Genomic DNA, 27692 nt, shown 5'->3' on the forward strand with positions numbered 1-27692 from the left:
AAATAAGAATGTCCTATGCTAGTACATGAGACTGCAAATGAGGACAGATATGCTAACAGAGGAATAAGTCAGGAAAATGTATCTGGAATTGATCATTTGCAGCTTGCTAGAGTTGGGTGATGCTCATAGGCAAAAGGGCAATGGACCCAGGCTAAGAACTGGTGAGATCCCAGACAAGGAATGTAGCACAGAAGGTTTCAGATCAGATCACGGCATATTAATTTCTGCAGTTTAAAGGGTATTTTTTGATTCAGTTAGTGACTCCACCTTTCTGGATGCCAGTAACAGACTGTCACAAGCTTGGGAACAGCAGGTTTGTGTAGGACAGAGCTGAATTTGGATCATAGCTAAGGGATGTTGTGAGCTGGGCGTGGAGGACAAAAGCTAGTAGTATTGCTCATCTGTTTTTAAAGTGGAATTTTTGAATGGAAGAACCTCAATTGTCCATGCTACCTGCCTGCTGTGAAATGAGCTGACTAGCCCACAAAGTTATGGTCAATCCAGCCTAGTTACAAGGCCGCGGTTTGGTCCCTAGATATGCTACAACTCCAGCCTGCTTCCATTGCATACGGGACCTTCCATTGCCCCGTCCTTGGGCTTCACACTGAGCACTTGGGCTGCCCAAAGTTTTGGGCTGCTAGTGACTGTCTGTGCGGCCCTGCGTAAGTAACTTCACCTTGCGGGATTGGGCCCTTATACAGCCACTCCATGCTCAATGCACAGCACGAGCCAAACCTGTCTCCCAGACATCTGTGGAGATGGCCATCCCAAAGTGCCTTGCCCCCTCCTAAACCCCCACAATTCTCTGTCTGTGGCCCCAGCAGCCAACACAGTGTGAGACAGTGGCCTGGGTTTTCCCAGAATGCACCGCTGCAAGAATGCAGCGGGTGTGGACCGCTCAACATGCCAGACACAAGTTTGTGCTTCTGGGTGGAATGCTGCCATCTGGACACGTTGAAAAAATGGTGGCTTGTAGCTGTTCTCTCTGGAGCCTGTCAAACCCTGGTTATGCTATCGGGGTTCTGTTTGCAGGTGGGACTCTAAACAATGGGACCTATACTGTGAACATGTCACTTTGGGCCAAATGTAGGAGTTACACCTGGAATGAGTTTGTGTTACCGGGCCAGAGAGTGCCTCTGCGGCCAGTTGTGCTTGGCAGCTCAGCTGTCAGCAAGAGAAGGTGGCCGAGAGGTGGATCAGAAGTGCTGGGGGCATTTGAAACTCAGAGGCATATTTTGCAGCCCTCTCTAACCAGTGTATGGTGCCAATGTACTCCCCTTGCTGCTGGGGTGCTGTACTGCTTAATATCATCATTTCCCTTTGGGGAAGGGTGGACCCCCAGTAATCATGGGACCCGCAGATAACCCCCAGCCTGACCTTGTGTTAATTCAGGCCTGCTGCGTAGCTCCCCTTTCCCAACATAGTGTTGCCTTGAGGCTAACACATACGCAAATTAAATAGCCAGCAAGTACCAAGGGCCACTACCTTCCACCTCGTGGTCGGAAAGGCCCCCTTTCAGCAAAGCTCTTAAGAACACACTTAAATTTAAGCGTGTGCTTAACTTGTATTGAAGTTAGTGGAATGGAAGCGCATCCTTAAAGTTCTGGGCATACTGAGTCCGGGCCGCTTGTCTGAACACAGAGGGTGTAGCTTGCTCCCAGGGCAGAGGTGCCTGGGGTCAGATGACTCCCCGAGGTGTGAGGCCGGGGAGGAAGAGGTTCATTGCGTGGCATTGGAGCCTGTCTCCTGGGATTCATAGAACCTCGCTCCCAGTTCTCTGAATGGGCAGTCGAGGCCAAGGGGAAGCTCTCTGATTCTGATGTCAATTTATATGTGCTCAGCTCAGCTCGTTAGAAGTGTGATTGGCGCCTTTCCCCATCCAGAGGCCTCTCTTTTCCCTTGGCATGGCCAGAAAGCACAGGCCAGTCCTACATTTTGCTGCCAATGGGGAGGCTCCAGTTTGGAGGTGGGGCCGATCAGGCAGAGAATTGGTGCTTAGCAGAAATAAAGGGATGTACTTAACTGTGGCAAAGGGCCTCTGGTTTCCTGACAAGCTGTACCGCGGAGGTGGCTGCGTTTCAGCGCTGGAGAAAGCGATTCCTCTCTCGCTGTTTGTACAGTCTGATAGGAAAGCTTGTAAAACACCTGGGGATGACGGGCACTGCATGCCACACATGTGAGATTGTTGGAGTCACAGAGAGTCTCAGTTTGAGGGACAGCTGTTCTGTTGCCCATTCGTCCCCGCTGCAGAGTCGTCCCCAGGATCTATCACCTCTACCGCACACGCAGCCCCCACTGACACGGTGGCAGTTCTGCATATGGCGCCAGCACCACGCATGCCGGTACCCTGATCTGAGAGGTCACTTTGACAGCCAGCAAACAGAAGGATTCTGACTGGAGCGTTTAGGTTTTGCTCTGGACTGTCCCAGGTTTTTTATCTCAGGGCCTGTCTGGCTGTTCTGTTCTTATTTATAATCTTCTTCCTAAACTGTTTGGAAATGTTACTGTGTACAAAACCAAACCCATCGGGCAGTGCTTGTGTTAGGAGGCTAGTACTGTATTTACTGTTCTTTAGCTTTTATTAAGTTATTAAACAAGGGAGTACAAGAACCAACCGTGGCTGTGATTTATTGGCTAATGATTACACCGAAGCCTTTGACTAAGTGCTGTATGTCACGGAAAGCCCTGGACAAGTCTGCGAGAAATGGGTTTCCATGTACATTTCATCATTTCACTCTTTGATCTCTGTCATGGCCAGAAAGTGACAGTTAGAACAAGACACCAACAAAGCGGCTCAAAATTAAACACAGGCGCTTGTCGCTCTCTGGCTTGGCTTCCATGCATTGGCACAGCTGTTACGCCGATGCCCGTTGGTCTCGATTTATTCTGGTGTAAAGGAGAACGAGAGCTCGGATCTCTCTGGTTGCTATCCAAACCAAGGTCTTTCCATGTGTTAGAAACACAGGCTGCTACTGTACCATCCTGAAACCACCAGTATTCCTGTAACGCACCAAAAGGCACTTAAAAAGATGCTGACTGCCATTTTTCACTCCCTGTTTCTCTGTATACACACAGGATTTAGTTTTATCTGCTTTCTCTCCAATATTTTTTATATAACAGTGAAATATTTATATTGTCCAATAAAAGGCAGTAAGCTTGCAATCTCTCTCAAATTCATTTGAGACCAAGAGAGCTTCATTGTATGAATTTCACACCCGGCAGTGACCCCTGATAATTGACTCCATACATCTTTAGCATCAGAAATTTACATAATATGTAGGAAATGATTGATAGCTTCTGTAACCCGGCCTGTCTAACATCCCATCTACCGTGCGCCCGTGTGCACCGCAATCAGTCTTGTACACGGCAATCTGTCTTGTTCTGTCCTGCTTCACAAACCTGGCAGGCCCTGTTCCTCTGTGTCCCCTTCCCGCTGCAGCCGCGCCAGCACAGCCAGCCATTTCCCTCTCTGTCTCCTGTGGACGGATCCGGTCCCTGTGCCACATGCAGGAACAAGGAGAGGCTTTGAGGAGGGCGATTCAGGGCCACACGCTGCTCTCGGTGACGTTGGAATTGGGAACGACCCCACTGACATTGGGGGAGTGGCTCTGCATTTACACTGGGGTAAGTGAGCCGAGTTTGTGTCCTGGGTTCTCTTCCCAGCTCGTGCTGTGTGATCTCTGGCACTCTGGGCCTAATTCCTCCCGGTGCGGTGGCCCCTTCCCGCTAGCTCTGGCAGATTCGTCTCCAGGGACGGTTGACGTAATGGCTGTATGCTGTCCCCGGCGCAGAACTGTGTTGGAGATGTTCCCAGGGGAACGTCAGACACATGATTTTTGGTGGCCTGACTCATTACTGTTTAACATTGGAGACCTGCCGTGCTCAGGAGAGTCCTGCACTGCCTAAGCCAAAGAGCCAGTTAAGAGTCAGAGAAGCATATCGGAGCAATCACTGCAAGAACACTGCCCTGCCCTGCTTCTCTTTGACTGGGTGAATGATGAGTGGATCAACTGCGCACCACATCCCCTACAGGGCAGGTAACTATTGAGAAGTTTTCACATCTGTGAAGGACTGTTGTAAAGAGGACCATGGTGATCAGTTGCTCTCCATGTCCACTGAAGGCCGGACAAGAAGTGATGAGTTTAATCTACAGCAAGGGAGATTTAGGTTAGATCTTAGGGGGAACGTTCTAATTCTAAGGAGAGTTAAGCTCTGGAATAGGCTTGGAATCTCCATCACTGGAGGCTTTAAGAACAGGTTGGGCAAACACCTGTCAGGGTTGGTCTCTATTTCCTTGGTCCTGCCTCAACGCAAGGAGCTGAACTCGTTGACCACTCAGTGTCCCTTCCAGCCCTACGTCTGTATGGTTCTGTTATTCACCCCATTTCACAGACTGAGTAGCTGAGGCCCCGAGGTTAGTCTCCTGCCCAAGACCCCAGCGACTCGCTGGCGGAGGTGGGAATACAAACAGGAGGCCCGACTCCTCGTTCCTAGCTCTAGCTGCTAGACCAGACACCCTCCTTAAAATGTTAGGTTAAAATGGCCTCCCATCTCGGGGTTCAAGGAGTGCAGCAGTCCGGCCTCTAGTGCTTCATATCAGTACTTACCTGGGGCATTTTCAGCCCTATGTCAGGTTTCCTCGTGAGATTTCCGGTACTTCCTGGTCCCGTTGTGGGAGGATATACCAGCCGATCGTTATCTCGTTGCTTCTCTCACCAACCTGGACAGGCCATGTGGGGCTGCACGGTATATTACATGTGCTTGTGCGTGCGTGTGAAATGGGTGTATCAATAAAATATGGAATGAATAAAAAGTTCATGGGATTTTTTTTTAATCCCTCAAAGGGTTGAGTTCAGGTGGGGCTTGGAGCCCAGTTTCCATGTTGGATCAGTGCTTTTCGGAACTGAAGTCATGGGCATGTCTCTACGGCCCCTGCCCCTGTCAGACGTCAGCGGCCAAAACTCCTGTTGAGGTGAAGAAGAGCAGGACGGAGCTTGTAGTTTCAGCTCTGCTTGCGGGGCTCCCTAGCAGATGTCGCGGTCATTGTGGGTGTCCGTTCTCGGTGACTAAAATCCCTTCCCGAGTTGTCCGCTTGTTGGCCTGTGGCTTGAGGGCGTCGCCTGTCTGACCCCGTGGCCGCTGCTGTGCTAGTGGAAAGTGGGATGTTTATTATTCAGAACGGGCTGCTCGGAGGCTCCCGCATGTCTGTGTCTGATGTGCCATTAATCAGAGGAGCCTATCGAAATGGAAGGGCTGGCACAAATGACAGGGTTTGTGTAAGCGTGTCCCCCATACGATCAGATGGGGGCTGTGGGGGAGGTGACCGTGCTGCATATTCAGGCTGGCAGAGGGGTTCTCGTTGTGATAGAATCGGCTGCTTACTGAGTGGTCTCTTGTCTGAATTCTGGCCTTATCCAGGGAAGCCCCGCCTTGGCCAGAATTTGATACACGTACGGGGCTGAAGGCTGATACAGTTAATGGCTGTTATCTCAACTCATGCCTCCTAGTTACACACCGAGACATTCAGTAACCGGTTGACCACGAGATACGAAACTAGCCAGCCCCTTGCCCTGCAGCCGCCCCGCAGCCAGCGGCTTTCGCGTGGGTAGGTTATCGCTTTCTGCAGAACGAGTTTACTTTAAACAGTTTAGTCTCCTGAGCCCATCGCCCACGTGACGGCCGCAGGGGGGTGCTGCTGCCCAGGAGAGCCCTGGCGGGACTGGAGGAAGGCCTCAATTGATGTCATCCCCTGTCAGAGGGCAGGGCAGAGTGCTGGTGAACGGCTGAGCAGCCCCCAGAGTAAATTCAGCTGTGCTCACTGAGGTTATTTCTGCTCCGGACAGTGGAGCCCCAGAAATTCTCATGGGTGACTCTGCTGCTCACGCTCCTCGGGGGGTCTGAGCACAGGGAGGCCCATTGCCAGGTACTGGAGGTGGTGAGTGAAGGTGTATTTCTCCAGCAGGGCTGTGGGTGGGGAGCTCTGCAGAACCTGATTGGGGGGCTAGAATAGGAAAACCTACACACCACGTTGCAGCTGAGGATCTTGGCATGATCCACGCTTTACAGATGGGGAAGCTGAGGCTCAGAAAAGTTACAGGATGAGTTCAAGGCCCCACAGTGAGTCAGTAGCAAAGCTAGGAACAGAAACCTGGTCTCCTGATTCCCAGGCAGGTTCTGTGAACTGCACCACATGGCCTCTATAGAGTCTTTCCTCCCCAGACCTGCTGGAACCTAACTTGGCAGCCCCTCCGAGGCCTTTATTCCACCTGTGATCTGGAGCAACCGCCATGGTTCCTCTATGCTTGGGCTGCTGTCTGCACCTAGGGCTCCTGGCCACTCTCGGTGTGCAGGTTAATGAGGTCCTACTGTAGCATTTTCTTTTCCAAGCAGTGAACTGCAGTTTCAGTCCCACCTGCTGGGCAGAGCGGGCTGCGTGTACAGTTCATCCCATTGGGACATTTCCTTTTTAAAGCGGCGCTGGGAGATGGAGGACCAATCTGAGACTAACGCGGATACGTTCTGACCCTCTGACACCAGCGCTTCAGCCTCCGATTTATCAAAAAGCAATTAATAGAATCTTTCCCCTCTTACATTTTACGGTTTGTGTCTCTTCCCTTAGACTGAAGGGTGGTAATTAGAATCTGTGTTAACAGATAAATTCTAATGAGGTTTTGATGGCTGGAATATATACTCTTACTGTATTCCTGAATCAGACAAAGGCCTCTACGTTTTGCCGAGTTTTATGGCACTGGTATAAATTTTTACTGGTTTCACCTGATAGGAGTCAGATAATTACTGTGTATTTCATGATTTGGGGGTGGGGGGAGAAATACTGGAAGAGAGGAAGTGAGATGTAGTGGTTAGAGCTTGGGACAGAATGATGGTCAATCTGGGTTCTCTGCCTGGATCTGCCACTGAATTGCTCTGGGACAAGACACTTAGTTGTCGAAATGGGATAATGCTAGTTCCCCAGTTCTGTAAAGCGCTTTGGGATCTGGGTGGTAAGTGCACCGTGTTATTTCTACATAATCGTCACCATGTTTCATTATCTGGAGGCCGGCCTTTCCAGTTGGAAGCATTGAGCTGTGCATGCTGGCTATACGGGTATAAATGACTATCAATGTGACGGCTACTCCCACTAATTCCTTTAGCCCCCATATATATGACTTTCCTCCAAAAGTATTTCCAGCATGTACTTGCGTGTTTGTAATAAGTGTGAACGTGTATGTCAGTTACGGCGCTGGGTCTTGACAAAGTAGGATTTGATCGGTGCTCCCGGAGTCCCAGGCAGGGTATGCTATACCACACAGCCTGACGTGCCAGCCAGGGGACCACCACCCTTTGATGCAAACAGACAGCAGAGCACACCGGCAGACTAGGGCCTGAATTATGCAAATGAATGCCATGACTGCTAATGGGGCCACGCGCCCCCCTTATGAAATTTGCAAACACTAAAGTCAAGAAGAGAAGGAAGGGTGCAATGAAAGATACATGCCTAACAAATGTGGCTATGCATAGTGCATTATCCCCTTCTCCCCCGGCCTAGATCTGTTGGCTTGGAGGGTGATTTTTTTTCTTTTAAAATGCCATTTTAAATCCTGCATCTGATTGCGGTTTCACACACGCAGGTTAGTGTTCTTCAAAACCAGCTTGATCTGAATCCATAATTCTTTAATGAAACATTTCCCTGCACTTGAAGTGAACTGTGCATGATTTACTGCGGGATACCCAAAAGGTCAGTTTACTTAATATCGGCACCTTCATTTTTCCAAATTCTGCTGAAATTAAAAAGCCATATATATCTTAAAAGGCATATTTATGAACACTTAAGCGTAAGTAAGTCATAGTTGGACTTCTTCCCTCTCTGCTGATATATGGAATCTGGCAACGAAGCGGGCTTAGAATAAAATCTGGCAATCCAATATGCTGCACTTTACTATTTTGACACTACCACGGTGATGTTTTTTTTGCAGTTACTGTGGAGCTTATGTCACTGTTCCTTTTGGGAGTGAAAGGGTGGGGGGAGGAGAATACTGATGAGCTGAGCTTCTTGATTATCTCGCTTTTATTTTATTTTATTTTATTTTGCATTGAATACATAGTTTCTTCAATTATTCATGCAACCTCCTTGTCGATATTGCAGGTCTTGGCTTTGTAAGGGAGGAAAATGAAATGCTGGGGAGAATGATGTGTACAGTTTAAAAAAAAATGCATCAAAAACATCTTTTTTCTTTTTCTTTTTTTTGTTTTTGTTTTTGTTTTGTTTTGTTCCAGAAGGAGCTTAATTCTGTTGCTTCAGAACTGGCTGCTCGGCAGGAAGAGAGTGAACATTCTCATAAACATTTAATTGAACTCAGCCGGGAATTTAAGAAAAATGTACCTGAGGTACAGTATATTTGCTGTTATAGAATTAACTCAGTAGGACGGCATATTTTCCTCTGTTCAAACTAGATTTTGAAAACCGTAGACATAAGTGACTAACAAGAAAGGAAGCTAATTAGCCACAAAGACAAATTATAGTCTCTAACCTTTGGGTTTTCTTTATTGCTTATTCTTGCCACCTCTGATGGCTCCATTGTATTTAAAGGGGCTGATCCTGGGAGATGCTGAACAGGTTCTGCTCCCCCTCGATCAGGGTTGAGGGGAGCTCAGTGCTTTGCAGCACCGCTCAGAATCAGGCCCGAAAGCATTTCCATTAACAGAACTTTGGGTTTATAAAAAGCAAGTGTTAAGCTTTTGGAGCTGAGATCCTGGCATGCAGCTCTCAGCCCAGATGGGGTAGGCACAGTTTTATTTTTTTCTAAAATACATTTTATTTTAGTCAGTTTGACTGTTAGGATTTTTCCCCCCCTCCAGTTTCAGATGCTATTTTCTTTCCTGCCCGTAAAAACAAAACCGTAATGGGAAATTTTCAAAGGCCCACCAGGCAGGTAGGTACCCAGCACCCACTGAGCGTCACTGCAAGAGGGGGGCATGCCCCTTTGAGAATCTACTCCTTTGTTCATGAGATTCAGAGGGCCTGAGGCTAGCAGAATACCTTTCTCCATGAGTAGCCCTATTGCTTCCAGTGGGACCAAGGCATGAGGTGTGATGTTCTCCTTCGTGGGAGTAAGGCTGGCAGAAAGGGGGGAGGGATAGCTCAGTGGTTTGACCATTGGACTGCTAAACCCAGGATTGTGAGTTCAATCCTTGAGGGGGCCACTTAGGGATCTGGGGCAAAATCAGTACTTGGTCCTGCTAGTGAAGGCAGGGGGCTGGACTTGATGACCCTTCAGGGTCCCTTCCAGTTCTATGAGATAGGTATATCTCCATATATTATTATATTAAAGGGGCTCAGAGAAATTAGAGAGAGGGGCAAGGGCCTTTATGGTCCTGTCTGATCCAGTCTCAGTTTCCTCCTGTCAGTTTTCTGGTGTTCTGTCCAATAAGATTTAAGGCTGGGCCAAAGGGAGTGAATTTCAATGGCCTTTGGATGCCTAACTCCCTCCCTCAGACACGTTTGACAATCTCAGTCTAACTGCCCCAGGAATGGGCTTTCCTCCTGCTAATGGGGATAACACATAGTAAATTTTCCTGATATCGAGCCTAAAATCTCCTTTCATGAATCTCCTTCTTGTCTAGAAACCCTGCTTCCTCGTTGGTCTTCCCACTGTTCATATGTTTGTGATGTCTATTAAATGGATTTTGCATGCACTTAAATGATAACCAGCGTTTTCTCTCGCTACAGCTTAGCATTTAAAGATCTTAAACCATGTATAGAAATTTGACACAGGGAACACACTTCACCAACCTCTGAAATGCAGCCACACCTGGGGTGGTGACTGTTTGACAGCCCTCACTAACAGTAAACGTACTCAACTGAAAACGAAAAAGGAAATGAAGGTGATCAGGATGTAATGATTGCATGTACTTCGGCCCGTCACCATGGTTAACACTTCTAATCTGGTGGAAAAAGTGCAAGGGGATTGTTAACCAGCACAAGGGGACAGCACCTCCGTGTTCTATCTGGTGTGCAAGTCGGCAGCTCCAGCAGCCATTGGTTCAATGCTGATTCCGATTTAAAGGGTCAGCTGGGCAAAAGTGAAGGGTGGCCAGTGTAGATGGGAGCAGCAGCTTTAACGTTTCCTTCCTGTTAATTCCAGTGGGAGATTGGTGCTCTCTGCTCTGTTAAATCCTGTCAGTTTTCTTTTTCAGCAAAGGCCCTGGTGGGCCATAATGTGAGTCGCGTACTTTGGGGGTTAATTTGTTTAAAAACGGTGGGTGAATTGGGTGCCAATGAAAGAGAGAAACCTTGGGCCTGATCCAAATCCCAGCAAAGTCAATGGAAAGCTTTCTGTCGAATTCAGTGAAAACTAGATCTGGCTCTAACGACCCTGCCCACGAGCCATGCCCGATGCAAGAATGCACTGTGCAAACTTCCACCGCTTAGAATTGCCGATGCGTCTCCGTTCTGTGTGCACACACTAGTTGATAGCTGGCCCAGAGAGAGTTAACCGTGTCTCCCTGAGCAGAACGCCTACCACAGGTGTATATCCTCGCTCTGGGGAATAATACAGATTCTGCTTTCACATCCATGTGAATGGGAGTAACTCCATTAAAGTCAATGGAGTGACTCTGGATTGACATGGGTGTGAGAGCAGGATGTGGGCCAATATCCGGGGACCCGGCTGGGCTCTGCAGCGGTGGATTGTCCTTCAGGAGAGACCGCTGGAGTGAGCTTTCAAGGCCCTCTCTGAGCTTGGATAGAAATGGGCACCTCAGAGGGGAGTCTGCCTTCATGGGTTGAATCCTGGATGTAAGATGCTCTTTGAATCAGTTTTATAAACCCCAAACTTCCCAGATGTTCCCTTGCTTGGTCTTGGCTCCATGCCCCCGTTATCCAGTGCGGGCCTCCCCTCGGTAGGGTCTGCCCTTCCTGCAAGCTTCACAGTGAGCCTCAGTGGAGGTCACCAAATGCATTTCCATTTGGGGCGCGTGCCAGGATTTGAACCCAGGCCCGCAGAGGTGACAGATCTATTCCCATTTCCGCCGAGCCCCTGGGCCATCTCCCCATATCAGCTGCACTTGAGAAATAGCCACCGATGCGCCTGCTGTTCAAAGGAAATGGATAAAGTTAGCGTAGAGCTCATGAAAGGTGCTGGATAAGGGTATCCCCTCGCCTGCAAAACCCCAGGTAGCAGCATTTCCCATCATGCCTTCCACCGTAAGTGAAGGAACCAACTTGAGGGGCAAAAGGGGGCAGCCTCGGCTGTATCTGCCCTGCGGTCACAAGGAGTGCTGGCGGCTCATGTCGACATACGTGAGCTAGTGTTACTCCAGCTAGCTTGGTACTGCAGCTGTGAAGCCGTGGCAGGACAGACATCAGTAATTACCCAGGGTTCCAGGCGACTTGTCCAGCCCGTCGTGAAGCCTGTAATGACGTGTCTTTGCTGCTCCGGTACTGAGTTAACTAGAGTAAAGTTACCTCGGGTTGTAGACGTCCCTTAGTCCCCATGTCCCAGTCAGACCTTGGCTCCCCATCTGACACCCTCAGTAAGGTACCTGCTGTGATGATCTGCGACCGGCTTTTCAGAGGCGCTGTTCCCACTGACTTCAGTGCTCAGCCCCTCTGAAATTCAGATCAGTCGGAACTGGCCCGAGACCCACTGGCTGCTGTTGGGTGGGCCGCTGCACGAGCCTTGTTGTTAGAATGGTTGCTCGCCAAACGCTGTCGTTAATCTGGCAGCCGTGTTTTGATTTAAGCTGAGTTTTGTGCTTACAATCTGCTGTGCTCCCATGAATTGTATTCCTCACGACATAGAAAGGATCAAACCACATACCCTGCTGGGTAGCTGTGTGCAGGCAGGACCCTATCTGGCCATTACCGCAGCCTCAGGGCTGAAGTAGCCCGTACAGGCATTGCCCTCCCCTTCCATAGCTTGGCCGGGCCTAGGCGGAAACAGGGATCCAGAGACCTGAGACAGTATTGTGTCCTTGTGAACACACGTACGCAGAAGAGCAGCTGGTGTAGAGCAGTATCAACACCTGAAGAGGACTGACCTAGTTCAGTGTCTTCCTGAATTACACATGATCCTCAGATACTCATGGGTGTCTCCTGTTGCCTTCTACTCCGGGATCATGAATGTGGCCCCTGCTGGGCTTGACCCTAAGAACGTTCTTCTTGCAGGGCGGGGGACCCATTCACAGCAGCTCTGGGGCACACCGCACTTCGAAAGACTTATTGGAAATGGATGCTGCAAAGGACTAATGTGTCTTGGTAGGCAGAGGATGGGAGGGAGGGGTTTGACTACCCCCTGTAAAGAGAAAGTGGGGGAGGGGAGAAAGATCAGTGCTGTTTGACTGGCCTCTTGCAAAGACTCAGTCAATGTAGACATGCTACGGATTAAAAACCTCTTCACCCTTTGTCAGATTTTAGATTATGGTAGGTTAAGAGTAGCCGTTGAGAAGATTAGGTCCAGCCAGGGCACCAGCTCTAAAGCTTCAGAGAAGAGACAGGTAGTTGCTCATGCCCGTAGTTCAGTGTGTGTGGATCTGTAGATATATACAAATACCACTGCAGAACTCGTACGATATCTGCTTCTGGTGAACTCTCTGATCTCTCTTTCAGGAAATCAGAGAGATGGTGGCTCCTGTCTTAAAGAGCTTCCAAGCAGAGGTAAGAAGCCGTCACTCGCAAGAGGTACTCTGTCGTGATGGTGTTTGCGACTAGCCAGATTAGACTGAGATGGACCCTGGGGATAAGAAAAAGCAGATAGATACCAAGACCAAACTGCACAATCACTGCACAGCATGTTCCTCACTTCCAGCTCTCATACGCTTCCTCTGAGCTCACTAAGGCCAAATTCATCCCTTCATTGACCCCCTGCCGGTACTGATTGCTCCTAGTTTGTACTGTGTCCCCCCACCTAGTCATCTCGCAAGAGATCTTGGGTATTTTACATGTGCAAATGAACTTTCCCAGCTCAGGTACCAGTCTGATGTGGCGAGATTTAAATCCTTCTAAAGGGGAGGGCAGTGTGGGAGAAATATCGCACTTCAGAACAGTTGTTTTAAATGATTGCTCTTCTGGGGGCTGCTTTCTGTGTTCTTCTAATGTGCGTAGATTGAAACCCCTAGAGAGATGGAGGCACTCAGCGCTCACCACCAGCAACACATTAGAATCTGTCATCTGCTGAGCACTACATTACTTGAAATCTGTCTCTTTGGAACACCGGAACTGCATAAGAAAATATGAAAGTAAACAATAACTGGATTTACACAAATGCGGCTGATTTCCATATTTCTCATCACTTCATTTTATTACTCAGTTTACTGATATGCTCATTTATTTATAGGGCAATCCGGTATTGATTCATTCCAATGCACTATGCATAAATACACAAAAGAGAGCGATAACAATAGGAATACATTTTCAGTCTTTTAAATACTGCGTTTTTCCCAATAGCTTTCATTAGATCTGCTTGGAGAAGATGAGCTATGTGCTTTGGGAGACCCAGCCTGCCCCTAAAGAGGAGTGGCTCTGGATTTATGGCAGTGTAACTCAGATCAGAGTCTGGCCGCCTGACTCCACATTTTCTTTAGAATCCCCCTTACTGATTCGGTTTCTTCCAGGAAGGTTTTTGCAGGTGGTTTTGAGGAGTTGCCTCTGAATGATGAATAGGAAGATGCCTGTCCTGCGTTAGGGGTGTTGAGCCCAGTCCTTGTCCCACTGAAGTCAGTACGAGTTTTCTTACTGAATACAGTGGATGCAAGATTGGGCCTTTTATCAGCCGCTGTTGGAGAAACTCCAGACCATTAACTCTGCTTTTGGCAAGTAATCGAGGGAGGAGCTGATTTCCATCTCTTTGCGGGGCTGTATTCTGCCCTCACTCACCCTGTGCAAATCAGGATCAAAGTGGCTGTACAGGTGACATTTGCTAATTTTCCATCCCGTTTCAGTTCGGTTGACTCTGATCTTTGCAAACGTAGGAGCAAATCCTTCATGCGTCAAAACCCTTGCTGAGGTCACTGGGAGTTTTGACTGAGTAAAGGCTACAGCATTTGGCCCATCCTCAGCCCATGTAAGGAATAAACATTTAAGGTGAAAGGTGTGTTAAGTTGAGGTCAGCATCCTTCTTCGCTGTAAAACAGGACAGCCCCACGGACCTCCACACAACCGTGCTGGTTTATAACAGCTGGCGATCTGCCCCCTGTTTGCTTATTAGCTGGGGTGAAATCTTGAAATCCAGAGAACTCTGGCTTTACACAGCAAGAAATTCTCCCCTCCCATGCTCCAGGTTCTGACCACTGGATCTATATAATCATGGCTCCAGTGGCCCGGATTCCATCCCCACAGATCCCGACTGCTTCTGCTTATTCAGAACGCCCCTCCACTAGGCAGGAGGTGGCAGAGTCCCGCCTCTAGGCCATTCCAGTGATGCCCCCCTCCACCAAACCACTCAGCCAGAATGGCTGGTGCTGGGGGTGTTTAGATTTTACTAAACATGAATATTTACAAGAGAGAATACAATGCTACATCCTGGGGAGTAACCAAAAAGCCCCCATGATGAATGCCGTGGCTCCCCCTCCTATTTTTTCTTTTAAATGGAAAGAAAAAGCTCATTTTGAAGTAACAACCTGTGTTTTTGCAGTCCCCATAAGCAGCTCGTATACATTTAGGCGCCTGTATCCTTTATATGCAGTTGCTCAGTGGGAAGGGGGAGTTGTGGGGTGGAGAAGGGACTAAATCGAACCCACTGAGAATAAAAACAGCTTTTGTTTTCAATCCTGATTAGATAAAGGCCGGTTTATTTCCCTGGCACGGAATAACAAAAAGCTGTCCATGACAGTAGCTTAATGGCAACAGCTTGAAATGGACAAAGTTTGAATCTCCTTGCACGGAGAGAAAAGAGCCAACCGAAAGCCCTGCTAATTACAAAAGTTGCTTTATGAAAGATAATTCAAAGCAATAATTTAGCAAACATAATCAAGGAGCGCAGATGGGGATTTTGATGAATAGTTTGCAACATGCAATTAGCAGCTCTTGCAGTTACATATCATTAACCCTCAGAGCACAAAAATTATTTTCTCATTATTAGATGAAAAGGTAAAATTAAGCTGACTAGACAGTAAAGGAACAAACTACAATTAATTACCTTCATTTATTACAGTCATTATTTGAAACTTATTTTTTTCTCCGATAGATGAAAACATCTAAATGAAAAGTTTTGTTATGCTAAAGCAGAGGTGAAACTTTCCAATCCGTCTGTACACTGGAGCGTCCCTGTGCTGTGGGAAGGGCTGCTTCATCTGCTAGGCGCATCTGATTGAGCGGATATTTTATTTCAGATAAAAAGGCAATTTAGCAATAATTAAAGCTGTATAATACATCAGGTTAAACATGGAAAGTAAAGTTAAGGGCTAAGGATCAAAAGGGGGAAGGTTAAAGAAAACATGTCACATCCTTTTTCTCGGTCCCCTGTTTGTATGTTTGCTGAGAGAGCTCACCAGAGCCAGGCCTCCGGTCTTGCTCTGTATCTGTAAAGTGGCTGTTGCATTTTAGGGCCAATATAAACAGGTTTTGCTGAAGTGAGTCCCCTTTGGTCGATGTGAAATGGATACTTCTAAAAGGCTGTGGAAATGGAGCAGCTATGGCTGGAATGTCAAATACACAAGACCGGATTCTCCTTTGTGAATCCCAGACAACCCCATTGAAGTCAGTGGAGTAACTGGGAGCTGAATTCAGCTCTCATACCCTTGGGGAAAGAAAGCGCCTATCACCTGGATGCCACCAAGCCAGTGAAATGATGCTAGGAACGACTGACCACTTGCTTCCTGATGGGGAGGTGGAAGGAAGCAGTGTATCCAGCATGCCTTACTCGGGGAAAAGGCCCCTTGACTGTGGTGAGGAAGGACAGCAGAGTAGGGTCTGAATGTTCGGCAGCAAGGTAAAACCTGCGCTTTTCTCATGTGCAAAGTCTGACCACTAGAGAAAAGTGCAAAAGGCAGGTAAAGGAAGGACGTTTGCAACAGAGCCACTTTTGAGTCTTGGTGAGCTTTTTGTGGCAAACTCCCAGCGCCATGAATCTGTGCCCGGCAGAGCCGACTAATGCGGAAATGAGAACGGCTGGGGAAAAAACTTCATTTTTTCCTGCAAGAAATGTTCCCGCAAAGACCCAAGTGTAAAGTGTGGAATGTGCCCTGGGGTATCAGATGGGCCTGTTTAATGCCAACATGTTTTATGTGCACATTTGGGTGCTGTTTCTGAGTAGTAACTGGGGAACGTATGCACATGCTGTTTAATTTCATTAAGGGAGGGAAGGGCGCAGACTTTGAATTAAATTGATGGAAACATGGCAAGTAATTAACCGATGTCAGAGACATAAATCCTGTGTGGAATGACAAACCACACAAAAGGGAGAGACAGAGCCTGTATTTGTGCTCTATGGCTCTAATGCCCGTGTCTGCACATGTGCTAGTCAGTGGTAGGTTTGCCTGAGTAAGGACAGGATGAGTCCGGGTGAAAGGGGTATGAATTGAATGCTAAGGGGCGGGTTACAGTTGCTCTGCACAGGTGCGCTAGAGGGGGAGATGATGGAGGCGTGTCTAAGCAGGCATGACCATGGCCCACCTACCAGCTCACTAGCCAGGCAGTGCTGGGGGGAGTGCCCGCTCTACCTTTTCATCCCAGGAGCCCATGCCCACACGCTGAGCCATCGGGCCTTACAAAGGCATAATCTGCCTCCACAGTGCTCTGGCACCGAGGATGCTCCCTCTGCCTCCGGGGTGGAACCAGATGGGGGAAATTAAATGTGTGTTGGTGTTTTAGAAACTAGTTTAATAATATCCCACTGGACCCAATCCCGACTGGTAACACTTCCTGTGGCTTCGGGGGGACTTGGCCTGCAGCGTTCTGTGCACTCTCCTGACCTCGCCCAATGGCTCCATTTACTTTTCGGTGCTGTCTGAGATGAACACACAAGCCAGGGGCCTGTTGGTGAGCACCCAGCACTCCCAGTGGCTTGAATGGGAGCTGAAGATGCTCAGCACCAGGGCCGGCTCCAGGCACCAGCCCACCAAGCATGTGCTTAGGGGGGGCTGCGCGGCGGGGCGCTCCAGCTCGAGAGCAGGGCCGCGACTGGGCTCGCCGCCCTCCCCGCGGCGCTCTGGCCGCCGAAGGCTCTCTGCCCTCCCCCCGGCTCTCTGGCCGCTGGGGAGAGTGGAGAGCCCCGGCCGGACTCTCCGCCCTGCTCCCGGCACTCTGGCCGCCGGGGAGAGCAGAGAGCCCTGGCCGGGCTCTCCGCCCTCCTCCCGGCGCTCTAGCCGCTGGGGGCTCTCCGCCCTGCTCCCAGCGCTCTGGCCGCGGGGGAGGGTGGAGAGCCCCAGCCGGGCTCTCCACCCTCCCCTGCCGCATTGGGGGGGGCGGGCAGCGGGTGGCTTTTCTGCCTAGGGCGGCAAAAAAGCCAGAGCCGGCCCTGCTCAGCACCGATTGGGATCAATGCCGAGACGTCTCCTATTTCTTTGGCAGCCCACGTTCTGTTCTGAAAGGCTTATCCCCAACCCCAAATAATGCGCCCCCTTTCCCCCCCCGAACGAGCCCAGTTGTGCATTACCAGTGCATGCCGGCTTTCCCCTTTCGAGTTGTTGTAATGGTTTTCCAAATGGCTTTGAGCCCGATTCACGGTTGTCAGTCTTAGCAATGGCTATAATGAAAGGCCAGTTAAAATTTTAGGTGTAAGACCTTAGCTCAGAATTTCCTTGGCTTTGTCTTTTTATCTCCTGACCCGTAATGTTGTCTTTAAAGCACAGCAATTTTTCTGTAGTGGTGCTAGTGAGATTCAAGTCACTTACTGAAAAGTAATTTGCTTGTATATAAAGGACCTTTTACAGCCCAAAGCTTTTCTGGTAGTGTGCTGGCTTTTTGAAGTTAGAAAATCCAGAAGCTCCTTCTCGCTCACCTTATCTCAGAAAAGATGTGGCAGAGGTGGAAGGCGACCCAGGGGATGGTTCATTAAATGATTAAAGGCCTGGAGAGGCTTCTGTATATGGAGAAACAAACAAAAGATAGAGACCGTCTAGTTCAGAGAGGAGTTAGAGAAAAGGGCTGTGATAGAGAGATACAGACTCACAAATGACCATGAGAAGGTATGTCTGGCACTCCTATATACTAGGATAAGGGGCCATTCTAGGAACCACATTTAAAACTGACAAAAGAAAATATTATTTTACATACTACAGAATTGACCTGTGGAGCTCTCTGCCACAAGACAGCACTGAGGCCAAGAGCTTAGTGGGATCCAAAAAAAAAAAAGCTAGACATTTCCCTGGGTAATGAGAATGTCTAGCATTTTTTTTATCCTGTGCAGTGTGGAAGGGATTTAAACTCTCCCACATGAGGGTACAAGCCAACTTTTGGGGATTAGAGACAAAGGTTCTCTATCGGCTTCTTCTTCCAATAATTGTCCATGAGGGACAATTCCTCCTGGAGGAGCTGGTTCTGGCTTCTGCCAGAGACAAGATCCTGAGCTGGTTGGATCCCTGGTGGCAGTGCCTGTGCCCTGGTCTGGAATTATTCTAGTTCATGAATCTAACAGGGAGAGGCTCCCTGTGGATTCCATCCAGCGCACAGAGAGTTAGCGGGAGTTCATTCCTTGGGGGCCATTTGCATTTGGGGGCTGTAATTTCCCTCTGCTTATCCATCCATGGTAGGGACGAGGCCCCATTCCTGGCCACCAAGCAGTGATGGCTTGGGAGCCCCATGTGTTTTCTCCATGGGGAGGTGATTGAGTGTGGTTTTGAGATGGGAGGCCTGAGGTTTTCCCCTGGGTGCTGGTGCCCCGAGAGCAGGAAAGGGCATCACTGGTGGGCCTGTGAAGCAGACTGGCTGGGCACGCTCTCCTTTGGGAGTGATGCAGGCGAGCTGGATGGCAGCGTGTCTAGGGGGAGAGGGCTAACCCCTGGGTTATGTACCCAGCCTTCTGCCACCCATACAGGCAACAGAGTCAAGGTCCCCAGCTTGACTTCTACATACCGGGGCAGGGCTCACCACATCCTGTCCATTGGAGCCTGGTGCTGCTGAAGGCGTTAGGACTGGAAGCTTGGACTAAGATGAGGCCTGGAGGGTAGCCACCAATTCCTACCGTCATGGCTTCACCTGGCTCAGGGCTTAGACATCCCCCACGTGGATCCTTCCCCAGGATTTTCAGGGTTTGAAATCTGCGGCATGGGCCCATCTCCAACCATTTCTTCCCCTGCGCTGGTGGAACAGTTCTCTTCTCCCATCAGCTCTCAAAAGCATCTTTAGCTGCAGCATCATCCATACACCCTTCTCTTCCCCTGCCCTCCACCCATTTCTTCTGTTCCACCAGTCAGAGCCTGCTTCCCCCATCCTCACCCCGGCCCTTACAGGCTTTTAGAAAGTTGGAAAAGAATAAAGCTTCTGCAGTGACCCTGTCTCGCTGACCATCTAAAATCAATCTGCTCCTCACAGCCTCGTCCATTTCATTCCGAAGCCTTTCATTGCAGATTAGGCGTCAATACAAGGTGATTTACAGTTGCCAACGGTCAGTAAATGCCCTAAAAAAATATAATTTAATCAAAACCCGTCTGTCAGTTAAAAACAAAACAAAGTTTACACTGGTGAAAAGGGCAAAATAACCTTGAAATATTCCCTCCCCTTACTCTGCTATAAAAAGAGCCTTTAATTTACTATAAGAACAGTCCTATCAGGGTTAGGGTACCACTCTGGGATTTGGGAAAGCCAGGTTTAATTCCCAGTTCTGCCACAGCCTTCCTGCATGACCTTGTCCAAGTCACTTAGCCCCTCTGCGGCAGAATACAGCATGTGATGCTGTGAGGATAAATACAGTAAAGATTGTGAGGTGCTCAGATATCTCGGTGCTGGGGGCCAGATAAGAGCCTTAGGTAGATAAAAGGTATAATCCAAAATTGCCTCCAAATAATCATTCTCTAGACTTTATAGCCCGAGCTCTGAAATCTGTTAAGTCCCTGCTCTGCAGGGATGTGCCTGTGGGGATCTAACAGCAGGATCAGGGCCCGTGTGTGCATTTTATTGTGTGCTGCAGGCTGCATTTCCTGACCTTTGAAAATGTGTCAGCATAATTTCTGAGTGTCAGGACAAAGCATGGATGTTCTCAGTAAATGTATTACTTGCCAGTTGGCATTCCTGGCTGCAGCAGTGCTCCAGCGAGGCTTACAGCATTAAAGCTGTTGAAAAATGTTTGCAGGTTATAATTTTTCATATTCATTTTTTTCTTACAATATTTATATAGTGCCGTGAATTTGCTGGCCATTTTGTAGACACTGAACAAGAAGTTCCTTGCCCTAGAGAGTTTACAGTCTGTGGGTCTGATTCTGCAGAAATGTAAGCCCACATGAATAACTTTACTCACAGGAGTAACCTCATTAAAGTCAATGGGATTACTCACAGGAGTAATGTCCCCCCACCCCATATTTTATAGATTTAGGCCCAAAATGGACAACCCAGCTTGTCCGGCTGTTGCAATAAGCCCAGAGTCTCACAGCTGGCTCTGGTGAGCTTCTCTAGAATTCCCCCTTAACTCTGGCCGCTGTGCCGCATAGGGGCGCAGTCCTGCAAGGTGCTGAGCTTTCTGGTTCCAACCTGACAAAGTCCTTAAGCACCTGCTTCTCTTTGAGCCTGAGGGTCGTCCCAGCGAGGTCCGTGGAGCCATGCGGAGTTACACCAGCTGAGGATCTGGCTCGATAAGTTTTCCCAAAGCATTGGATGAAAAATCGGCTCTCCCAGCACCCTAGTGCGCTGATTTCTGAATGGCTCCCAGTGGCACAGCAATGATCCCTCCCCATTTCCTCTCTGAACGACTTGTTCAGGGGGGCAGGAGCAGCTTTACCAGCTAATAGCAAAACAGGGGAGTACAAGTCACCAGAAAAATTCTCTTCAGCAGTGAACTGCGAGTCAGACGTGGCCAATGGGGCCTTGGTATCAAGGTCTTAGCGCTCTTCCCTCCTGACTTTCTGGTAGTGCCCACCGAGACACCCGCTGATGGCAGTGGGGAACTGTTGCACTCTAGTTTTCTTTGGGGCCGAGAACAGGTGGAACCCCAACCAGTGGTCACCATCCCGTTGAGCCAGGGCTAGAACAGTTTCAAAGCGCATTCCCGGGGCCTGCTGCGCTTGTGCAGGACTCGGGTCTTGCTTAAAAGTCAGCAGTGGGTGTGTGACCCTTGGAAAGGTGTCCCGTTAGCATGGCATGGGGTACCCATCACAGGGCGCTTCATCTATCAGATCACATCAACCATGGATCTGTGGCAGTATTTTTCCATCCGATACAAATGGGTGTTTTAAAGAAAAGACATAATCTGCCTAGGCGTTTAGAGTCACACGCTCAGCTGAAATTCTGAGGTCTGCGCCTCTGTGTGTGCCCTCCCACAGAATCCAGTGGGAGTGAGCCATGCACACAAAGGACTCGTAGGATGCGGGACCGAGGGGGGTGCCCTATTCGTTATCTGATATTTGGGATTGATCTTGAGCTCACAAGCCCTGTCTGGCTGAAGCTTGCAATGTAGAGCTCAAGGGTGGACCAGTGGTTAGGGTGCTAGTCTAGAACTTGGGAGACCAGGTTAAATTCCTGGCTCTACCAGAGTCTCCCCATGTGTCCTTGGGTATCTCTATGCCTCAAGTACAATGGGGATCACAGGCACTGGCCTTCCTCACGGGGGTGCTGCAAGGATAAATACATCAGATTGTGAGGGTCATTAGAACGGCCAGACTGGGTCAGACCAAAGGTCCATCTAGCCCAGTATCCTGTCTTCCGACAGTGGCCCTTGCCAGGTGCACCAGAGGGAATGAACAGAACAGGGAATCATCAAGATCTCCATCCACTGTCACCTATTCCCAGCTTCTGGCAAACAGAGGCTAGGGACACCATCCCTGTCCACCTTGGCTAATAGCCACTGATGGACCTATCCTCCATGAATTTATCTAGTTCTTTTTTGAACTCTGTTATTGTCTTGGCCTTCACAACATCCTCTGGCAAAGAATTCCACAGATACTTCAGTAATTGGGGGCCATATATGCCTTAAATACTTAGACAACTGTCCAAGACCCTGATTATGTGATGGCTTGGGATCTCCCCTGGGACCTTTGCATAATTGGGGTTTACCTGTATTTTAGGGGTATCCCCTGAGCTGTTGGGCCTGACCATTGACTGCCCCAAATATCCCCGAGAGAGCGTTCGGTTTTTCTGCTCTCTCATACAGTGCCTCTCCTTAGGATTACTCATGTGCCAACTTCTTGGTTTTGGCACTCTAATAAGTAAGATACACCTGATGAGATTTATGGGGTTTGAAAATAACCAGGATTCCCATCAAGTAACCAAAGCCAGCAAGGCATTAGTGTGATGGGAGGGGGAATCCTCGGAAAAAATTCTAATGAGATTAACATCCTTTGACTTTAATATCAGGAACTTGGCCAAAGCATCATTGAGCTTGTCAGGAAGTATTACGACAAAATTAAGAACCAGCAGCAATTTTCTTTCATTCAGTATCATATGCTTTATAAAGTAAATTATTAATGCTTTTTTTCCCTCCGTTAAAGCAGTTATTTGCAGCGTCTTGGAATATTTCTCATTAGAAATAACATCATCTAAAGAACTATATTGATTAATTTTTTTTCATCTTAGATTCACGAACGTGAACAACATATTTATAGGATATCCCCTTTAACTAGAATTCTCCGGCTTTATTTTTATATTATTGATCTTTTTGACGTGAATTGCTTTTTGGCCTCGTGAAAATGTTGTAAGCTTTCTGACTTCAGAGAAATGGACTCCAGCGTGAGCAGCGCTGGAAAGAATGCGAACTCCCATGTCCCAGGGTAATATCCAACATATTTAATGACAGTTCAATGCAGCAGCTCCTTAGTGTGTCTTCGGAGTCTCAGCATTTACAAGCGTTTTAATGGACTGGGTTACAAAGCCTGCGCGTTATGTGGAAAATATTTAGAAATATTTAGCCCCCCTTCCCAGCTGCTGGCTCGCAGGCTGCAGCACGCTAGGGGAAAAGACAGGGACTCTCAGACAATGGGCATGTTCCAGATTTAGCTTTCATCCCAACATTTCGTTTCATTTCGCTCCACTGGGGCTACCTGTTGGGTAAGGAGCTCTGCTGTGCCTGAGTTCCCGTGGGATTGTGTGATGCCTGGGGAAACGTGTGGCCATTAGTCGCTAACAGGGAAGAAAAGGCCAGTTGGCAGCTCTTGACCAAAATTGTCTCTGATCCCTGTCCGAGACCTGCCTGGGAGCCTGATCCAAAGGCCATTGAAGGCGATGGGAAGACTGCCACTGACTTCGAAGGGCTTTGGGTCAGATACAGTGCTCTGGCGACGTGGTTAGAGGTGGGGCACATGGAGTTTGGTATGCTGCCTACTAAGGCCCCCTGGCCTTCGCTCAGCACTGCGGGTTGGCCATGGGAAAGCATCTGCCGCAGCTCTCCATCCCGGCGCTACTGCTCCAGAGCACCCTAGGCTTGACGGGAACTCCTAGTTCTGACCAGACACACTCCCTCCTTCCTCTCCCTTTCCACAGCCACCGGGTAACTGTCCTGCTTCCTTCTCCTGCCCCACTTTAGACACAATCCTGTCTGTCCTCCACCAGCGTGGCTCCACCTCTCTAGCGCCTCCTGGTTGGGGATCGTCCACAGCCCTAGCCGGCCACGCGATCCTCTCCCTCCTGGACAATCCGTCCCCCTTTCTCGGCTCTCATGAGCCACTTTTAAGGACTGTCCCCCCCAGGGAAGCAGCCAGGCTTTGCTAAGTGCTTTCTCCCTTGCAGCCCAGCTCAGCTCCCTTTCCAGCCCTGCCTTTCGCAGCCTCTCTAGCCAGCTGAGGCTGTAGCGTTCCCTGGGGGATCCCTCGCTGCTCTGCTGTTTGCTGCACACTCACCCAGTCCCCTTCCCTGGTCTGTTTTCCAGCAATATTTCCTTGGCTAGGAAACCTGCTGTTGCTTTCAGCACCTCCTGTCTGCAACTCTCCGCCCCGGGGCCGTGCAATGCTGCAGCATCCCTGGCTGGGCAGGGGCGTTCCCCGCTCGCAGGGTGTACCTGCCCTCCTCCTTCCAGAATAGCTGGTGTCTTCTGGGGTCTCTGTTGAGTGGATCTCCCGTTCCGAGTCCCAGCTGATCCTGTCTCCCTTTGTCATCTCTCCCCTTGCTCCCCTGTATTTGTCTTTATTTTCTTCCTCTCCATTAGAGACTAGGGTGACTATGCTCAGCTCCCCACAGCCCAGCCATTAAACCCCCCGTTCCTGTCTCCCCAAGTCACTCTTGTCCCCGATGGCTTTGACCGAGCCCCAGCCAAGAGTGCTGCCTCCCTTTGCACAGCACCTATTGCTACGCTGGCTGCTCTGCCCTTGAATCCCTCAGCTATTGACGTTACCATGGAACAGGGGATCAAATGGGCCCCAGCGCTGAATCAGCCCAGATCTGGGGGGGTGGCAGGACAAGCCCCCTGCTGAGGAAGTTATGCAAAGCTGAGCTGAAACCTGCCCCACTTAGCAACGTGTCCGTCTCAGCCAGATCTGTCGAGTTACTTGTGTGGCTCTCGTCACCGTCGGATCTGAGCAGCTCTGTCACTCCTGGATTGTAACTCCACAGCCCCCACGAGGGATGGAAACGCGATCCCCACTCTACACACGGGGACCTGAGGCACAGGGGGGAGTAGGTGGCTGGTTTGACGTCACACAGGTAGTCTGCAGGTGAGCCACCTGTGTCCCAGACCTGGGCTCTACCCCAGTTTAACAGCTTGGAGGGGTTTTGCCCAGGTGCTGTATTGGATCGGTGCAGCAAGATAGGTGGCTACGTTGTGCTCCTGTGAACTCTTGTGTGTATGTATTTACTCCCCTTTGCGTCCGGTATTCTTACTTAATGCCACCTTAACCACTTGAGGCCAGTAGAGCATAGTATTACCCAGTGGCAGGCATGCTTTTCTCTCCCCAAGGCATCTGGCTGGGGAGTATTGCCTAGTTGCTTTAACGTTGAACAGCTCCGAGCCACCTGAGTTTCAGTGGGGGTGCCGTGTCATCAGAAGACACAGGAGTTAGGAGACCTGGGTTCTATCCCTGCTCCTCACCTCGTTGCGTGACCTTGGACAAGTCATTTAAGTGCTCTGTGCCTCAGTTTCCCTGTCTGTGTAATGGAGGATGATGAGACTGCTCCAGCTTTATAGAACACTCTGAGCTCCTTGGATGAAAGATGCTAGAAAAGGCCAAATTATTATTTGCTCACCTGGCTGGCAAAAGCCACCCATTTTTGCATCTGGGGCTGTTGCTCCGTCATTCGGATAGATTTCCCCTGGAGGTTGTTTTATTTCAGCCAGCCATGGGCCTCTGCAGGGTTTTTTTCCTGCTGATTTCATTACCAGTTTCATTGTGGCTGAAAACCAATTACCATCCAACAGTCAGCCCTGTTACAATCCTTTCTCCAGCCTCTGATCATGCTCCCCTGCTGCCAGTAATTCCTCCGCAGTGGTCACTCCACTCTGGTTTTTGCTGCTTGTACTTTGTAAGGGCTGCCTGTCCCTGAAAGAAAGCAGCATTAGAAATTGGAGGGGCACCTCTCCCATCTCCATTTCCTTCAAGAAATGTAGCAGCACTTTTGGGGGGGCATTTTTATGGTGCATAAAGAATTCCCGAGAAGTTTTGGCTTTCTTTTTTCTAAGGGGATAATTTTATTTATGCATTTGCTTGTTTTCTAGGTTAGAAATTCAGGCCTTTGTTCACAGGGTCTGCAAGGAAGAACACAAGACACTCAGAAAGCTTTGTAGGGTTAGGACATCCCATATTTCAAATGGAAATCTGATGAATTGAAGTGATTGTGTATTTGAATTAGATGGGAGTTTAACAAAAACAAATGTTTTAAACGGAGCAATAAAGAGGTGGAAGAAAAGATCCATGTGCTAACTAAAAAAGCAAAAAGGTTTGAAGCAGTCGCATGGAGTCGCCAACCAGAACCAGGGAACATTAGGAGTTGCAGTACATAACAACAACTTTATTGAACCAACAATCTTATGAACAATGTTACATACTCTGGTGCGCCAGTAGATGGCGCTGTTCAGATTGACTATCTACATACACAACAAGCTGTTTTTGCATAGAACTCTCATAACAAGGGACACCTGATTTGACCTTCTCATAAATATAAGGGGGAAAAGAAGACGACAAGTTCTCTTTTCTTCCCCGCCCACCTCTAGTCTTTCCTTCTTTATTCTTCTACAGGCCTTCTTTATACATCACAAAAAAAGAAGAGGGGGCAAAAAAAAGAGTGCAAAACTATGATTTTTCTCTCCTTCACAATTTGCATTTAACATTTGGAGACCTCCATTGCCGTGTTCCTAGTCTTAAAAAACACACACACCTTTGTTTTACTCTGAGGATTTAGATTGAAATAACTGAATTCTCATCCTGGACTTGATCACATGTTCAAAATAATAAAACCACCCCGATGCAATTCAGATTCTGCTCCCTTTGAGATGAGACGCTGAGGTGATCATATCATTGGTGGTTAACAAAGTTTTGATACTGGGAAGGATCAACAGAGATAGGAGAGTTTAACCATTTAGCCAGTCAATTATAATAATATTTCTGCTTCCAAATGTTTAAAAAGTTGGCTTCATAAGGTATAATCATGGCACAGAGGCCAGTCTGACAATAGTAATTAATTAGGCTATTATGCATTCTACAGTGATAATTGCTTTGCTGGAAAGTCACCAGCCATGAAAAAGACCCGGCACATAAATGTAATTCATCAATCCAAGTTGTTCCAGCACAGTTGCGTTTTCTCACCTGGAGTCAGTGTACACTGTGGAAGGAAACAAAAAAGAAATTAATGTTACATCGATATATAATAGCTGAGTGCTTGCCATACCTCGGCTCATTGGAGGATTTTGCAGGGGCGAGGGAAAACAGCAGTTAAATGAAGGTTTAGCATCTCAAATGGCCATCTCTGTGATCTCGTGGCTGGCAGCAGGCATTTCAGCTCCTCTCCCATTACTGCTTGCAATCAGGAGGGTGGGAAAACCAGCTACGTTGATAGGTTTCCCCTGAAACACCACACAAAGGAGCTGGGAGTTTGCATCTGAGTGAAATGTATCTAACTGGCAGCGATGTTCTGATAGGATTATACCCATGTGGACAGTGCCTCCTTACAGGCATTGAGACTCGGGTCGGGGAAAGAGATCTCAGAAGAATACAGCGTTGCAAGGTTCTGGGTGGATTTGGACCTTTGTTTTGGAGCATTTGCTGTTTGGGTGGATTTCACCTCTGGGCAGAGGGCCCAGCACCAGGTCTAGGTGCCACCCCACAATAAGTTGTAAGTGGTACCTAAGCCTGGTGCTGGTCCCTCTGCCCAGGTGCAAATTCCATCCAGTGAGCAGAGAGCACATTTGTAAATAATTCCACATCTGATCTGGGATGTGCTTGCGTGTGAGCTTCCTTGTTGCTTCCTCCTTTTTTCCTTGTCTTAAAGGGGGGTGTCGAATTAAAAAGATCTCCTTTTGAAAAGCACGTTCCCTGCCTTGGGTGATTAACGCAAAGTTAATCTAAGTAGCTTTCCCCCTTTTGTGCAGTTGGTTCACTCTTTGCCCTTCATTCTGCTGGAGCTATGAAAAGCCACTGGTCAGTTTCACTTTTTGTTTCTAGTCAGTTTCTCCTCCCTCTCCTGCTCC

The 27692-nt window shown here is 48.7% G+C and overlaps 1 protein-coding gene across 4 annotated transcripts in view; it reads left to right on the top strand.

Annotated features, from left to right (window-relative positions):
• Nucleotides 1-27692, top strand: part of CUX2 (cut like homeobox 2) — a 224129-nt gene that overhangs the window by 126433 nt on the left and 70004 nt on the right. For 2 of the 4 annotated variants that reach the window (XM_054006845.1, XM_054006848.1), the window contains exons 2-3: nucleotides 8275-8385; nucleotides 12608-12655. In XM_054006845.1, coding sequence (XP_053862820.1) covers nucleotides 8275-8385; nucleotides 12608-12655 — 159 coding nt within the window. The remainder of the gene's footprint in view (nucleotides 1-8274; nucleotides 8386-12607; nucleotides 12656-27692) is intronic. The other 2 variants (XM_054006846.1, XM_054006847.1) reach the window with 2 other exon arrangements.

Source organism: Malaclemys terrapin, chromosome 16 (assembly GCF_027887155.1).
Source record: "Malaclemys terrapin pileata isolate rMalTer1 chromosome 16, rMalTer1.hap1, whole genome shotgun sequence".
NCBI lineage: Eukaryota > Metazoa > Chordata > Testudines > Emydidae > Malaclemys > Malaclemys terrapin.